Raw genomic sequence first — 17310 nt, 5'->3', positions numbered from 1 at the left:
ATTGGCTCCTATTAGCTAGCTGCCCGCTCTGACTTAAGCTGATTGGACAAGACTAACGCCACTCATCGTCTATGCTTAAGCGTGATTGGGTGTGAAGAACGCTCGTCTTGGATTCGCGTCGCAGATTGGATTGGCCACAGAGAAGAGGGCGGGCGGTTTGGTTTGTGGTTTGTGCTAGTAAGGCTTTATTAATAAAAAATATTAGTTTTGTATCATTAAACTGTAAATGTATTTTTTAAATGTGTATATATCAAATTTACACATTTGCTATACATTTTTTTGAACATCTATATTTTTAATTTTAAATATTCTGTTCTGTTGTTAACGTCGTCGTCGTTTCATCAGCGACGTCATTTCCGGGGACTCTTATCTGTGCCAACGGTGTTGGTTGTTGGTGTTTTTTTTCGTTAAACAACATAGCTAACAAACAATAAATAAATAAAACGAATACATTTATGAATGCATTTATTAATAAATGTACATACAATTTAAATATTAAATAAATGAAATGCCAAGAGACAAAACAGATCAAATTAAAACTTACTTTCTATGCAAAGAAAAAAAAAGCTATTAGCTGTTTAGATTTTTTGTTTATTATTAACCTCAAAGATTAACAAAACACGTGAAGGTGAACACCTGAAAAAAATAAAAAAATAAACGAAACACAGGCTGCATCACTGTCACCTTCAGGAATAGCTTTTGGTCATTTTGGTCATGCTTGGGTGATATAATGACAGTGTATTTTCATATGGGTGTTACAGATCTTATATTATTACTTTATTATAAAATGCATTACATACATCTCTAATTAGAGTAAAGACAGTACTGATTTATTATTTATTGTCATTTCCTTCAGATATTTATAATATATTACTAGTATTTGTGTTTATTATTATTTATCTATTTATTCAACATATATATTCAACTATACTTTTTTTTTCTCAGAAATGTGTTTTTGCACACACTCAGCATCCTGACCCCACCAGTACAGCACTAGAACTTTTCAAGAACTGATATGCACTCACACCCCACCATACCTGCACTACTGCTTATACTTGCACTATCATACCCACTTTAATTCCCCCTACAACTGTGACATTTAAAGACCTGTATGCACTTGTTCACTTTACCAGCCATAAGCTTTTATACCTATATATTTGCACTACTGTCATACGAGTTCTGTTCATACTGGTATTGTCATTCCATCTTTAATCACCGCCATAACCTTTTTTGAATATGGTTCAATAATGCAAAAAAAAAAAAAAAAAAAAACTGTATTGAACCAATAAAGGGGTTCCTTTATAGGTTGTGCACTTCCACAGCTCACACAACTGGTGGCTCAAAGCCATATTATTAGATACACCATATTGCTCCACTGCATATAGTACCAGTCTAAAGTTTTGAAGGAAGCATCCTCTCTTTACATTTTTTTCTTATTTCTTTATTTATTTTCTAAATTGTAGGTTAATATTAAAGCCATGAAAACAATTAAGGGGCACATATGAAATTATGTAGTAAAAAAGAAAAGAAAAAAAATAAAGTGTTAGTCCTCTACATTAATCCCCTGATCTGAACCTGATGAACTGAGATGATTTGAGGTGATTTAAGTGGGATGAGCTGGAGCTTCACAGCGTGAAGTAAAAGCAGCAACTATTGTTCAGCACTTCCAGGAACTCTTTAAAGACGCTGAGAAAAATATTTCAGGTGACTCTCCCTCATTAACACAGAAATTACCATCCCAAGAATGTGCAGATCGGTCCTCAAAGATAAACGTGCTACTTAGAAGAATCTAAAGTATAAAACATATTCTGGTTTAACATTTGTTTACAGAATAATACTGCATGTGTTCCTGTATAACTTTAATATAGTCTTTAATATTAAATTTACAATGTAAAAAAATCAGAAAAAGAAAGAACACATTGAATAAGAAGAGGTGTGTCCAAACCTTTTACTGGTACTGTATATGTACAGTCACAGACTTTCTCTTTATCTGTTGCTGCAGTTTATCTGCTCTTCTCTGTCCTATTCAGCACTTAAAACACCAACATTCATAAATATATAAATTTGGGCCACGAGCCAATGTTAGCTAGTGTAGTTCTCACCTCAAACGTCCAGCAAGAGAGTTCATCCACCACACAGTTTAGGATCAAAAGGTAATGTTAGTTTTCTGCTGAATTTAAAACATCCTCTACACAAATCTACATAAAATCTCCTCTAGTTTAGAATACACTTCAACAGAGATCATTGAAATGTGTGTTTTTTTGTGTTTATACAGGAGAATTTTGCTGTTCAGGAATCACCAGCACAATCTGTTAGACCCAAAGTGCTGTGTGATGCTCATGCAGGAAATAGGGATTTGGATTACAGCACACGGTACACCACTAGTTATTTTTTTCTTCTATTGTTTAATGAGAGATCCTAGCCTGCCTCAACTTTCCCCTAATATTAAATTATTCTTCCAGCATAAAACAAATGAAACGAGTTGTCCCCCTGTCACAGGGGGACGTAGGGCCCTCGCACACCAGCGCAAATCGTACCGGGCCAAACCGAGAAACCGGTGAAAGTAATTTTGAGGTCTCATTGAGTGTGCCAATTATCAAGAGTTTTCTATTCTGCCAAAAATGTCAAATATTCATTTAAAATATAGGTGGCGCTATAGAGCTGTGAAAACACATGTATTTGAATTTTTAATTCTAGATCAAAGAACCGCCTCAGATAAGCAGGCCGGTCAAATTTTGTGAGTTTTCCTCAGTTATAACCTCCTCAAAACACCTTGCGTTACCTAGGTGTCAACTTCCTGTTTTGAGGTGGCATCTCAAAAATTCAACCGTCCGTCATTTCGTCCTCGTTTAAGATATCAACTATTCCTTCACAATTTGTCATCAGATATGTTCAGTGTTTATTTTTACCAAATACCAAGAGAATTCAACAAAATTTCTAGGAGTAGTTTGACAACATACGCAAAAAATGTATGTAAAATGCAGATATTTCAAAATGGCAGACTTCCTGTTGGGCGGAGTCAGTCCTACCAATACTGAAAACGTGTGTAATGATTTCTCTTGTGTTTTTGCCAAGTTTCATGAATTTTCAATCATCTGTGTTCTGACCGTGTCATGGTTTCACTTTGGTTTAGTGTTGCGTCTCTAGTCAATCAATTGCCCGCCATTACGTCACTGTTTTAGCGATCAACTAATCCTTTGGCAGTTTTCATCAAATATGTCTGTTGTTCATTTACAGTGAAATAAGAGGTAATCTGACAAAGACTTTAGGAGCAGTTTAAATGAGTTTGTGAAAAAAGTGTAAAAATCTTACAAATTCCAATATGGCCGACTTCCTGTTGGGCGGAGCTAATACAAGCCAATTGCAAATATGTGCAGGGTCACAGTATCTACATTCCTACCACAATTGGAGAACATTAGACCAATTTTGACACATCCAGAGCTAATTTATTAACTGAACAAATTAGGGGGCGCTGTAGAGTCAGCTAGCTACACATGAAAAAACTATCACAATATTTGTAATGTGTTTTTAGGTCCTATGCAATCTGACAATTTTCAAGAGTTTTTGATTATTCCCGTAATGTCAAATATTCATTGAAACCTAGGTGGCGCTATAGAGCCAATGAAATGCGTATATATGAAATTTCAATTTCAGACCAAAGAACCACGTAAATCAAGCAGGCCTTTAAAGTTTTGTGAGTTTTCATACTTTTTAACCTCCTCAAACACCTACCAACACCAGAATGTATTCACTTCCTGTTTTAAAAGGGTATCTCCAGCAACTCAACTGTCCGCCATTTCGTCCTCGTTTAAGATATCGACTATTCCTTCGCAATTTATCATCAGGTCTGTTAGTACTTTATTGCTGACAAATATCAAGAGTATTCAACGAATTCCCTAGGAGGAGTTTGACAAAGTATGCAAAAAATGTGTGTAAAATGCACTTTTTTCAACATGGCCGACTTCCTGTTGGGCGGAGTCAGTCTTACCAATACTAAAAACGTGTCTTATGATGTCTCTTGTGTTTTTGCCAAGTTTCATGAATTTTCAATCATGTGTGTTCTGACCGTGTCATGGTTTCACTTTGGTCTAGTGTTGCGTCTCCATTAAATTAATTGCCTGCCATTACGTCATCGTTTCAGCTATCGACTATTCCTTCGCAATTTATCACCATGTATGTCTGGAGACTATCCACTGACAATTTAGAGGTAATCTGACAAAGACTCTAGGAGGAGTTCGAATGAGTTTGTGAAAAATATGTAAAAATTCCACAAATTCCAAAATGGCCGACTTCCTGTTGGGCGGAGCTAATGCATTCCGATTGCTAATATGTGCAGAATCATATTGTCTATGTTTCTGTCAAAAATCGAGAATATCTGAGAATTTTTGAGAAGGCCACGGCTAATTTATTAGCCGAACCAAATAGGGGGCGCTGTAGAGTCATCTAGCTACACACGACAAAAATGACAATATATATCTAAGTCACTTCGAGGCCTTATTGAATCTGCCAATTATCAAGAGGCTGAGCGCTTTCCAAAAATGTCATATGAAATAGGTGGCGCTAGAGAGCTGATGAAACACGAATTTACAAAATTTTAATTTACGGTGAAAGTTTGGCCTAAGCCAAATAGCTCTGTAAAATTTTAGGAGTTTTCAAACATCCTAACCACTCCGAAACCCAGCGGGAAACTTTTTATTTTGCAACTTCCTGTCAAAATGGCCGACTTCCTGTTGGGCGGAGTCAAATAAAACCTAGTGATTCTTGTTGTTTATGAAGAGGTCAATAAGTGTACCAAAGTTGGTGCACATTGGACAAACTTCATCCCGGCCAATGCCGACGTTTGGGGGCGCTATGGAGCTCCTGAACCACGCCCATGTCAATGCTCTATGGAACTTTTACATTTTCACCAAGTTTGAGGCCTGTGCCAAAATGCGTGAGTTTTCCCATATCAGAAATGCCTCAAAAATGAGCGAAAGGGTCAAGAAGCGTAATAATAATAATAATAATAATAAACGGACCAAAAACAATAGGGCTTTGCACCTCCGGTGCAGGCTTCGCCTGCGCCTTCGGTGCTCGGGCCCTAATTATAATTTCGATCTATGTATCTCAAAATGTTAAGAACCTCAACAGAAATGCCTAAAAATTGAACTAATAACCTGAAGTTGGTAAATCAGAATGAAAGATGTAATAAAGGGACAGCAGATTATTTTTTGAACAAAGAAGTCCAGTCTTTTTATTGTTACGTTTGTGGCGTTTCCGCTTCAACATTGATAAATAAAACACTGACGAAACAGGGATGGTGTATATGAGTGCGCTGTGAAAGAAAGAAACCAAATTATCATCATTTCAGACAAGTTTAGTCCATACTCAATAAAACAATTCTTCCTGATGATGGGTCTCCAGGTCAGAGAGGCAGGGCAGTGGGTGGCGCTGTGGCCTCAGGAGTAGGAGGACGTCTTGCTGCCGACGTCGTCTTCTTGCGTTCCCATACTCTGGAGAAAGTGAAGCACAAAAAAAAAAAACAGTGTGAGAGCAGATTTTAATGCTGTAGACTGAATTTTGATATCATCATATATCATATCTTGTTTGACGATAGAAAAACGTCTATTGCTTAGGTAATAAAAAAAAAATTATAATTTCCATGCTGTAATCAATGCTGCCGGTTCCTAAAATCACCTATTATTCAGTTAAACACACTAACCAGTAGGGGTGTCACAATACTCTAAACGCTCGATTCGATTTTATTTCTGATTTTAGGGTCACGATTCAATTCTCGATTTTCTTTTCTTTCTTTTTTTACAGCAGAGAGGCCTATGCCAGTTTTAGATTAGTCTATGGTCAGTCATTGGTTTGATACATCAAATTTACAATATCTTATTTCAAAAGGTGGGCTTGATATAAGTGATGCAAAGTGATACAAGTGATGTGTAATACACCACATTAGGCCCTAAGGGTCAAATTTAAATAATTTAATTAAGATATATATGTAATGCCATCGAGTGGCTTTATTGGGTAGCAGTAGTGTGCACTATTAAAACAGCAATGTGCAACATAACAAAATAAATAATAAAAAAATACAGGAACAGTCATGTACAAAATAATAGAACAATTAGAGCCTTAACAAACTGAACTCTATCCTACTATAACAGTTAAACATGAAAAATAAGACTCGGTCCCTGAGAATGACAAGTTTTTTCTTTAATAAAGACATATTATTAACTTTATCTGAGAGAAAGATGCTCCTTAAGGTACCAAAAATATTAACATATTTGAGGCTAGACAAAACAACTGTTATTTTTATATTTTCAAGTTTTTCTTTAAGAAGATGAGAATGTCCACATTCTCTGGAGAAAGGGCTACTCTTTGAGCAGTCACAATGTCCGCGGCGTCGGCTACAGTGTGCTGCGCTATTTGCGTAGTGCATGTGCTTGCGTAGCTTAGAGGGAGGGATCGTCGATCCTCTTTTTGACTTCCAAGGCTCGAGACATGACAATTTCGATCGATTTCAATAAAATAACGAAATCGTGACACCCCTACTGAACAGAGTTTATAGTCCATCAGAATTAAACTGTTCAACTCCATCTTAAAAGCTGATATTTTAACCAGCACATCAACAAAACCAGAGAAAAACTAAAGTGGAGTGCCGCACTGTTTCGTCCAGCATTCACTCTGGTTCAGTTTAGAATATAAAATTGTTGCTTTTATCATTTTTGCAGGATATGAAAATCTTGGTACCTTTTGCACAAACTGGGGATTGACAGTGATCTCCTGATCCATGGACTTTAGCTTCTCATCTAATTCTATACACTTCAGCATCTGTGAAAAGAGACAAAGAAAAGAGAGAGAGAAGAGAGAGAGAGAATACATGAGAACGAACAACCAGCAGCTCTAATAATCAGAGTAAGAGTCAGACACTATCAACAAAATAAATATACTGACAAGGCCATTCAACCAGACAAATAAAAGCATAAGTTTAAATATAACCATAACATGTATTTATGTTTGGATTCACTGACATTCCACCACCCTGCTAATCCCCAAGACCAGGATCAGTTAATCAATACCACATCTGTGGACAGACAGATTAGTGAAGGCTTTATTACAAACCTCTTGGTCAATTTTGTGGAGCATTGCGGGGTTGTTGTATTTCTCAGGGTTGTCATGGAAACAGACCATGCCATCTTTCTGATTGATACTAGCATAAATCTCTCCATCTTCAATCTGGAAGAAAGAAGAAAATGTTGTAGACACACACAAATATATTCACAAAACATTAATGCAGCTAATGAATATTTTAGGAATCATTTGTTCTACTGAATATTTCTTTGATTAATCAAGTAACGGGAGAACACATTTTTACTTGCATCTATAAATACAAGAGAAAATAAGACATTGGTTTCCTTTTTTATATAACAGTTTTATTTCTTAATTACATAAACTGTAACAAATAGTGTTAGTGGTATATGATACCAACATTATGACTTGAAGCCTGGGAGACAATTAAACTTTAAAATCTTCTGATATTACGCGATTTATCATGTATCCTGTGGGGTGTTTGGACACTTCGCGGAAATTATGACTGACTGAGTCCTGTTCGGTTTACGAATCAATGATTCTGAAAATGTTTTACAATACTATGGGTTGATATAAGGCTCTGAGCTGGTGTAAACACCACTGGAAAACTCAAAGACGACAGAGCTCTCCTCAGACACTGGATTATACTTTAGTACTCCGATTTGTGCTGAGATTTGAGAAATAAAGGTAAACTGGTAAACCAGTCTCAGATAGTTAATGTGAATGAATCTTTAAAGGAGCGTTTATTATTGAATGTTTTTCACAATGGATTAATCACAAATCCTCACCGTAGAGTATTGGCGCTGCAGTTTCTAGAAAGGGTAGGATTTCTTTCTAGATTTTTCTAGCCATATATGTGGTTTATGCTGATGTGTTGAAGCATTCTTGGGTTTTTAAGCTGAGAATGCAGTGTCTTCGTTAAAAGTAGTCCATGCAAAATACCAAGCTTTGAGCTTTACATTTGGGATTTGGGTGTAAATAAGATTTAAAAGCCAGAATATCAATAAGAATAACAATAGATAGAATTTGACAACATATGTTATAAATGTTAGAATGTCATCACAGGAGGTCATAGGTATGATCCTGGTGATTCTTCAGCCAACAGAATTAGCACTTGGCATTCTCTGGGGGTTTTGCGTTATGCGTAGATGACGTGATTGGCCAAGACAGCGTTAATTGTAGTTATAAATGTTTATATTAGGGCTGCACAATATTAAATATAAATATAAAAAGCTGACATTGCAATATTGCAACAATTTATTTTTGTGATGTATATTGCAGTATTAAAAATCCTGATCTAACATGCTACAGTATTAATATGCATTATGAGTATGCAAGATGGAGGTAAAATGATATTGGTTAGCAATGCACTAAAATAAATTTTTTGGTTGAAACTGAACAAAATGATACATTTGGGGAAAAAAAAAAGGCTGAATAATGGAGACTTTTTTTGCAGGTTTTCGACTTATCAACGTTGTATAAATGTATTTGTGCATTTATAAACTTATTTTTGTCTTGCTTTTCAAACAAATTGTTACTGGTTGGTTTAAATTATTTACTTAATCTCTAAATGCTAAATATATCTGTGCATAAGTACAATCTTCCTCTGGTAGGCAAGTCATAAGAAATGAGAACAGATTACTTTTTAATATTCTGTTCTTTTTTGTATTGAGCAGCAAAAAAGTTTCTGTTAAGTTACCATGTGTAGGACGTATTTCTCAGCTTCCTGAGGGCCGGAGAGCTGCACCCGACTCGCCATGTCTTGTAAGGACAACGTCAGGAAGGTCTGCACAAAGTGAAAATATGATCATAAACTGCATGTTGAAATTAAAGGCTTTCGTCTAAAGAAAAAACAAGAGGTAGTTTTATTAAAGCGTCAAGTATACTGAAATCAAAGGACTGAAATGAATATTAACTTTTCAATAATATTTATAAGAGGTAGGTAACCTTGGTTAGCCTCTGGATGTTCTTCTTGTAGAGCGAGGACAGACACTGCTTGACCAGGCCCGTGTTGTTGTCCCGGGTGAACGTCTCGCTGTGCTTGTTGACCACGTTGCGCAGTTCTGCAGGGTTGTTGGTGGCGTACACCTGGGCCAGCTCGTGGTAAGCATTACTGAGAGGCTAAAGGAACATACATACGCCTGTCACGATAACGAAATTTGTTTGGACGATATAGTGCCCTAAACATAAATGTGATGTAGAGTATTATTGTCATTTTACTGCAATTTTATGTCAATAATATAGTAATAATGGAATAATATACATACACCCAACTTTACTGTAAATAATTAGATTTTTTTTTATACTAACTCATTCAAATTCATCAAGCTCTCCTTAATAAATTGTGTTCTACAACTCTGGCAGTGATAATGTGGGTCTGGAATATAATATAATGTAATATTATGCAACATTATTGAGTAATTAAACATTTAAGTATTAAACTCATGCAAAGTACGAAGAAGGATGGGGGAAAAAATAATATTCCTGTATATAAAGACACAGAATTTTAGTTCTTTAAGTACAGTAGTGAATTAGTTCTACTTCCTTGCTATGTTTTTTTAACCTGTGGGCCACAGCCCTCCAGTGGAGAGGCAGTGGTAATGCTATTAGCCTGAGAACCAAAAATGTTCTTATGTTCTGTATTGTAAATCTAAGATGAGATAGATATTGTGTAAATTATTTGCATTACACCAAGGTTGAGCTCACTGATCTGGTCTGGAATTGTGCAGTTAAATGACACTGGAGCAGCACTGTATTACCAACCTCCTGCACTTCATCTTTGAGCCTCACCTTTATGAACCTGCCCACGATCTGTGACGTGTATTTGGGGAGCTGCTGCACTTTGCCGTGAAGAATGAGGGACACCAGAATGTACTTCTTATAAGCTTCTAACATGATGTGACTGACTGCCATTGCTGGAGTGGTTATTGCCTGGGGGACAGAAGAAAGACAAGAAGTTTCAACAACAAGGCTGCAGTAACCACAGACATTCACTGATATATATGATCACTGAATATATTCTTATCCAATATTAATGGAATTACAGGACATCTCACGATACGATATTATGACGATAAGTTGTGCATGATAACAAGGATATCACAATACTGTGATTCCGTGATACTCAATATATCACAAGACAATTATCTACGATACTTCACGGCATCTGTGTTAATGCAGAGGATAAAATATTTCCAAATGAGCAAATACCAAATTTATTTAATTTTTTCACAATTTAGCTAGGCAAAATTGTCCCACACATTCAGCTGCTATCTACCCAGCCAGAGAGATCAAGGCCAATTGTGCTCTCTCAGGGCTCCAGCAGCTGATGGTAAACTGCACGAGATTCAAACTAGCGATATCCTGACCAGCACTTTAGACCGTTGGATGACTCCTAAAATCTAATCTTTTTGGCTAATACTTTTTTCTGTTTTTTGCTGTCAGGCCAAAAAAATTATATAATTAATTACATGGGCTGTAATAAATCAATATAAATTAATCACATATATCATTAAAGTACTTAAAAGTGTAAAATTCAACTGAATTTCAGCAATCTTAAACAGTAACTATACCAATGCTTTTTTTACATTAATCGCTGAAACATGTTGCTCTGTAAAAAACAATATATCCACCCTGCCTAAAATGAGATGCAAATATGAACAGAATTTAGATATTTGATCATATTATAATTAATAGTTAACCTAGTAAAGTCCAAATAAAATAATTTATCAGTAATCAATAATCATAATTCAGAATGCAGTTAGCAACTTAATGCTAGCTAACAGCCGAACTCAGCAGTAAGGACTAGAGTGTGTTAGCTTGAATGCTAACAGTTTTCTGAGGTAAATTAATGGCTGATGTTTGATATTAGAATAATGTTACTTTGTTGGTTAGATATTGTAAGTTCTACTGTTTGATATGATGTGTATGATGTGCTTTTTTTTTTCTGTGTATTTCCGTGTTTATATCTGAACTCAGCTTTTACTCCTCAACTTCATGATTCCATTCGTGTTTACTGCTTCATGGAAATCATAAGGCCCTACACAAGCATGAACACTCTAACCAAATACCAAAGCATATCACAGTATAACAACAGGTACCTGCTCAAAAAAATACAGTGCCCGTTCAAAGTTCTTCAGACCCGTGTAGATCATCCCACCATAATAGTAGTAACACAGAAAGTGCTTTGCGTCGTACGCTCCGTTCTCCTTGCAGATGTCCATCATGTCCAGCTCCAGGAAGGGAACTGCGGGCTTGAAGCACTTTGCCAGCAAGCATAACTGAATAACACAGAATGAGAACGGTCAGATCCACATTAATATCATATTATTAACTCATTTTTACATACTAGATCCTTATAACAACATTAGACGATGTTAATCTAAAACTTCAATAAAACTTAAACTAAATGCAGGTGTTGGATATGAATGGGTAAATGTGTATCCAGCATCCAGGAGTCTAATATATAATATTGGTGAAAGCATATCTATCTTTAAGAGTAATCAAATCTATAAACAAAGTTATCAGGATTAACTCCAGAATGGCATGTAGTGTATTCAAACACTCCCAACACTGTGACCCAACTTTAAAACACTGAACACTGCTGTTGCTGGTCCGGTCTAACCTGCAGCAATCAAATGGTGCATCACTGTGGAAAAGAAGCCTGTTAGAATAACTATTTTTCAACAATATACTGTCCTAGAAATAATTTAGAATTAAGGCCATTAAAGGCAGCTGACCTAGTGATATTATTGTACCATTATAATACATTTAGAAAGAGCAGATCTTTATATATGAATAATAATAAGACATCAGAATTAGAGTATAAAAATATTTAAATATCCTACGTAAATAAAACAAATTAAATGGTGTTTATTTTATTTTTTTTTTTTTTTTTTTTTTTTTTTTACAAAAGTCAATGTACTGGCCAATAATGGGCTCTTCTTGTGAGGTAAACCCACTAGGCAATATTGAGGTCAGCAAACATGTTTGTGGTCATGTTCAATTTAATAGTTATTAGTAATGGCTGCATATCTGGTTAATTTAACCCGTTTCCTCCAAAAGGTACACTAGTTTTACATGTTCTACAAACATGCAATACAGAGTTAGATTCTGTATAACATTTAGACCTCAGTTAGCAGATTTCTACATTGGGATTATGGTGTTCTGCCACTGTATCCGAGGTCTGTATTGTTTTGTAGAAGCTGAATAAGGAACTTAAGCATCCTGTGTCCTCAATTAACTCTGCAGCAACTCACAATATATAACTCAAAAGATCAGACCATGTCTAAGAATGACAACTAAATTGTCAAACAATCACATAGTGGAGCTTAAAATCTTTCTTTGTCCAAATGAGCATTGATAGCAGTGAAATGTAAATATATTGGAGTGCTTTACTCATTTAGACTTTAATAAAACAGCAAAAAGACTGTTGACTTACCTGACACAGGTCTGCATGAATTGAGGTAAGTTGGTTTGTGTTCATCTGCATTTTTTCTATTGCCTGTTTAATTATACCTATTCCTCGTAATGGCTGTGAAGGAAATGCAGAGAGATGTTTAGAGTCAGGTTAGGTATAATAAACTCTATAATATTTCTCTAATCAGTTACTACTGATTAAATGATTTTATTACAGCAGCACTAAATCCATAACAAACATAATTTAAACTTTCACCACCATTTATACTGTAGAAGCATCTGTATATAATCTATAGTACTGTGTGTAAATTGGTGCTCAGGGTCTTTTAATTACATTCAAGCAAATAAGGCCAGCTACAACATGTGCTGTCTAGTCTAAATAAGAACCACTTACCTGCTTCCTCTCCACTAGAGCATTGGTCAACTGATGGCAGAGGCCAGCAACTAAGAAATAAACAAGTGAGAATCTGACTTCTGATAAAAGCACAAACTATTTACTTTGTAAGGCACAGGGTCAAATGTAAGATATGAGACAATATTTAATAGACAAAATATATATAAACACATCTATCACAATCTTTTACTCCCACTTCCAGCAACAGACAAAAAACAGAGAGTTAACAATCTAAGAATTAGGTTGAATATCCGAAAATGACTGATTACAGAAGTCAGTACACCTACAAGTGTCTGTTGCGTATCGGATGTGCTCTCCATTGCAAGTACTGATGAAGAGCTGGACTTGGGAAAACAGCGTCTCAAAGTCAGGGATATTTGGCATGGAGAACTTCACAAACCTGAAAAATTAGAACAAGAGAACTTATGAGTAAGTGTTTAATCCATGACAGGTACAGGTCAGAGTTACCCTATTCCATATCATGCTGCTATAGCACACTTGCACTCTGGACTTCATGTTGTTGCTACCTGTCTACTCTCTCTATTTATTTTTATTTTTTGGGGGTATTTATCCTATCTCTTTTGTATATTCTATTTTTATTGTATTCTTTTATTTTATCTATATATCAATTTTAATAACAGCTCTTGGGTGTAAACTGGATCGTGAGATCACAATTTCGTTCCACCTCATGTACCACATGTGATGCGAATGACAATAAAATCTCCTTAAATCCTTAAACCCTGCTTTAACGCCATCATTGATATTTATCGTATAGTAGCTTTATCCTTTAGTAGCTTTACATGATCTGAATCAGAAGTGTCAGAGATAGGAACACGTTCAGAGACTGACCTGTTAACTTTTTCAGCCACAAAAAAAACCCTGATAACAATTTGAGAGTCAGAGAGCAGAAAATGTCATCTAACCCTAACTACGTTTATTATAAGTGAAGCCTCTGTAGAACAGTTCCTGCGAATGAGCAGCTACTACAGAAACAATCACACTCAAAAACATAACTTGCTCAAACTCAGGGTTTCCAGTAGGGGTGGGGAAATTTCTGATTCTTAGATATGTCTTGATTTAGACGTATACAATACTGAATCAATTCAATTCAAAAATCGCTTTTCTACACGCTATATCAAAAAGCGTAAAGATAACAGGATGCAAAAGGCAGAACTAGGAACTGCGTAATTATTTTTCTTAAATATAGCTAAAGCACTTTATTTATATATAAATCTGCTTTAAATAACACTATATTAATTTCCATTTCATTTTTCTCTACATTTTAAATATTTTAAACGTTGTTTAATAACTTTAAACAAATGATGCTTGTGCTTACCATTATAATTATTAATATTGTTGTCCTTGTGGTATTATTATTATTATTAGAAGAAAAACTCAAATTTATTTGAATTTAATTATTAGGTAAGCCAATCTGGGATCCCATTCTTATGTATATATAAATATTACAAAGTCTATTATAATGTGTAACTTTCTGTTACATACTTTACATTTTATTCATATGCAAATCCAACACATATCAGACACAATATTAAAACAAGCATAAGTCATAACATTATAATCACCTTCTTGTTTCTATTTTCCTGGTTTAATATTGTGGCTGAAGCTTGCCTAACCATTACCCTAACAACATTAATCCTATCATCTGATCAAAGGAAATAACTATGTTTTTTTAAGTAAATAAAAATGGTGTCAAAGAGCCTACTAAAAAGTGGGATTTATTATGGATCATTACAAATTCTTTACTTTAAAATGACCAAGCAGTCATGCAATAAAACAAAGAAATCCTGTATAGAAGAAGAAAATGCATTAGGATGCATTAATAATTGTTTTATAACCGCATCGCAGATTCCCACCCCTAGTTTACAGGTTTCCCAATCATGCAAATTTTACCTTCTCCTAACACACCTGAATCAGCTAATTAGCTCATTAACACGCCCTTTGAGAAATTGCAATGGGTGTGGGCAATTCTCTAAATGTGCTGGGAACACTGTTGTAATTGCATTACAGATTCAAACAAATTCAATTTGGTTTTAAATACTAGTTTTACTTTAGTAAAGACTCGGTTTATAATAATAATTTATCTTTGACACCAGGGTCCATGTATGATTAATAGCATCTTAAAAAGAAGGGGATGCTTAGCTTCAGATTTAGCACTTAATAAATCAGTCTGCACTGATCCTGGAACAGCACTCACAGCACAGCCAGCACGCCCAGAGAGTGCTCCTGGATGTCCAACGCTCCCAGCACCGTGTCTAGGTGGGAGAGGTTCTTGGCCAGCAGCTCTCCACTCTTGTTGATCAGCTCACATAGCTGAGTCATCTGACCTAAGAGTGACAGACAGAAAGACGAGACAGATATATTTGATAACAGAATCAGTTACACAGAGCTCTAAACAAGACAGCTAAAGTGTGTGTGTGTGTGTGTGTGTGTGTGTGTGTATGTATGTGGGGTGGGTTGTTTGTGGCCAGTCCTTAAAGTGTCACTTTAAAGTAAAAATAAAAGAGTGTGGATTTTCTGCTTGTAAAAAAAAAAAAAAAACAAAAAAAAACATTTAACCGTAGTTTAGTTTCTAAAGCAGAATAAGAATGTGGTGGGAGTGTGTTTACATACAGAACACACACATCTGGAGTGTAAAGAGCTTTGTAAAATGCTCCTCACTGCTGCAGGCTTCATAAAATGCGTTAATTACAACTAGAGAACATAACACAGTGGTAAAAACAAAGGATCAGACATGAATCAGGAATAAAATGGTATAATGTATAATTATGGATGTAATGTTCACCATCGAGCAGATGCTTCACTAAAATTAACTACTAAACTGAAGTGTGAATATATTAAATCTTAAAATCAGTTAATAATAAGAACATAATTAAATACAGAAACAGGAACATGTAAATATAGAATAAGTCATAATATATGTATTGCTTTTCGAAGCAGTCTTATAAGCAGTTTTATAGGTTACTTAGTAACACTCATATTTACAGCTCAAAATATCTAGCTCAACGTTTACATTGTTGCAAATTATGGATGCAATGATTAGTCAACTAATCAATAATGTTCATTATTAAAAATTGGTCGTCTCCAAAGTCAGTGTATACTTATAAATTATTTGTAAATGCGATGCACTAAACAAAGTAAAATAAAATAGCATTTTAAATAGTATTTTAACGTAGCACGGCCAGTGTTACTTGGTCCTATTCCAGCACACAATACATACATCAGCATATGTTGTATAACCAATATACTGATATAATTATATATATATATATATATATATATATATATATAATGATATTCTGGTTTGTTTAACACTTTGATTGCAAAATAATTCTGCGTGTGTTCCTGTAATCAATATTCTTCTATATTAAATTTACAATGTCAAAAAATCATTAACAGAAAGAAAACACATTATACATGAACTATATATACATTATATTCTGTTAAGGATTTCGATATATCTTGACCATATCGTGATATGACATTTCAGTCATATCGTCCAGCCCTAATCTAATGGATAGGTTATCTAACTCAGTAAAGCAGCTTATTTGTCTCAAATTAAAACACTTAACTTGTCTAATAATATCTCAAACACTTGTCTAATGTAGCTAATCTATTATTTACCAAGTTTCTCTGAGAGTCTGTGAGCCAGTTAAAGCGCTAAGGTGCGCTAAAGTTAGCTGCACTCACTGTGTTTGGCTAGTCAGTCAGCTAGCACCTAATAGACATAACTAGCAGTAGCATTAGCTATCTAGCTAGCTGTGTTTATAAACACAAAAGCGAGGGGAATTCGGGTTAAATCAACATTTGTTTGCGTTTGGTGGTTTAAGAAGAGTTTAAAGGCGGTTCAAATTACATGTGTGTTTAGTTAAAGGTTAGTTAAAGAGTGTGGAAATAAGTGAAGTGAGACCAAGAAGCTGCTAGTTCGAATTCTCCATTCCACCTTAAATGTGGCGGCAGTTACAGTCCGGAATCGAGGCGCGAGAATGTAGATGCAGTCTACAGCCTCGCTATTTAAGGTGGAACGGATAGTTCGATTAAGCCTCGTCCGCCGCCGCTAGCAGACCTGGCTAAACTCGCTCCATCTCTCCGAACGGGTGCGTACCTTGTGCAGACAGCTGCCGCACATTATTCACGAACTGCTCCAGCGCGGAAGCCATGACTCTGCAGCGGGGTAACGAGCGCTCTCTCGCCGCTTTTCATTCAAGTATGAGAGGCTGCTGCTCAGGAACACAAGTCACGGTGAAGCGCCGCGGAGGCCGCCACCAACACAACACTGCTATCGCGAGATCTGCGCTCATAAGCCACAGATCCCGCGAGATTTGAGAGAAGGATCAAAAACAAACGATAAAAGTCTCCAGTGTTTAACAAAACTTTTATTTTTAATTTTTTCCGCTAAAAACGGC

The 17310-nt window shown here is 35.6% G+C and overlaps 1 protein-coding gene across 1 annotated transcript; it reads right to left on the bottom strand.

Annotated features, from left to right (window-relative positions):
* Positions 1 to 5203: 5203 nt before the first annotated feature.
* Positions 5204 to 17191, bottom strand: cops3 (COP9 signalosome subunit 3). The gene is made up of 12 exons (XM_015601189.3): positions 17010 to 17191; positions 15102 to 15231; positions 13174 to 13286; positions 12887 to 12936; positions 12515 to 12607; positions 11175 to 11354; positions 9865 to 10005; positions 9022 to 9195; positions 8774 to 8860; positions 7108 to 7221; positions 6736 to 6816; positions 5204 to 5492 (listed from the first exon to the last, which is right to left on the bottom strand). Exons 1-12 carry the CDS (start codon positions 17062 to 17064, stop codon positions 5439 to 5441), a joined length of 1272 nt encoding a protein of 423 aa, XP_015456675.2. The 5' UTR covers positions 17065 to 17191; the 3' UTR covers positions 5204 to 5438.
* Positions 17192 to 17310: the final 119 nt, after the last annotated feature.

This window comes from Astyanax mexicanus, chromosome 15 (assembly GCF_023375975.1).
Source record: "Astyanax mexicanus isolate ESR-SI-001 chromosome 15, AstMex3_surface, whole genome shotgun sequence".
NCBI lineage: Eukaryota > Metazoa > Chordata > Actinopteri > Characiformes > Acestrorhamphidae > Astyanax > Astyanax mexicanus.
Note: the sequence above shows the minus strand (reverse complement) of the source record. Positions and strands in the feature narration are given on the sequence as shown.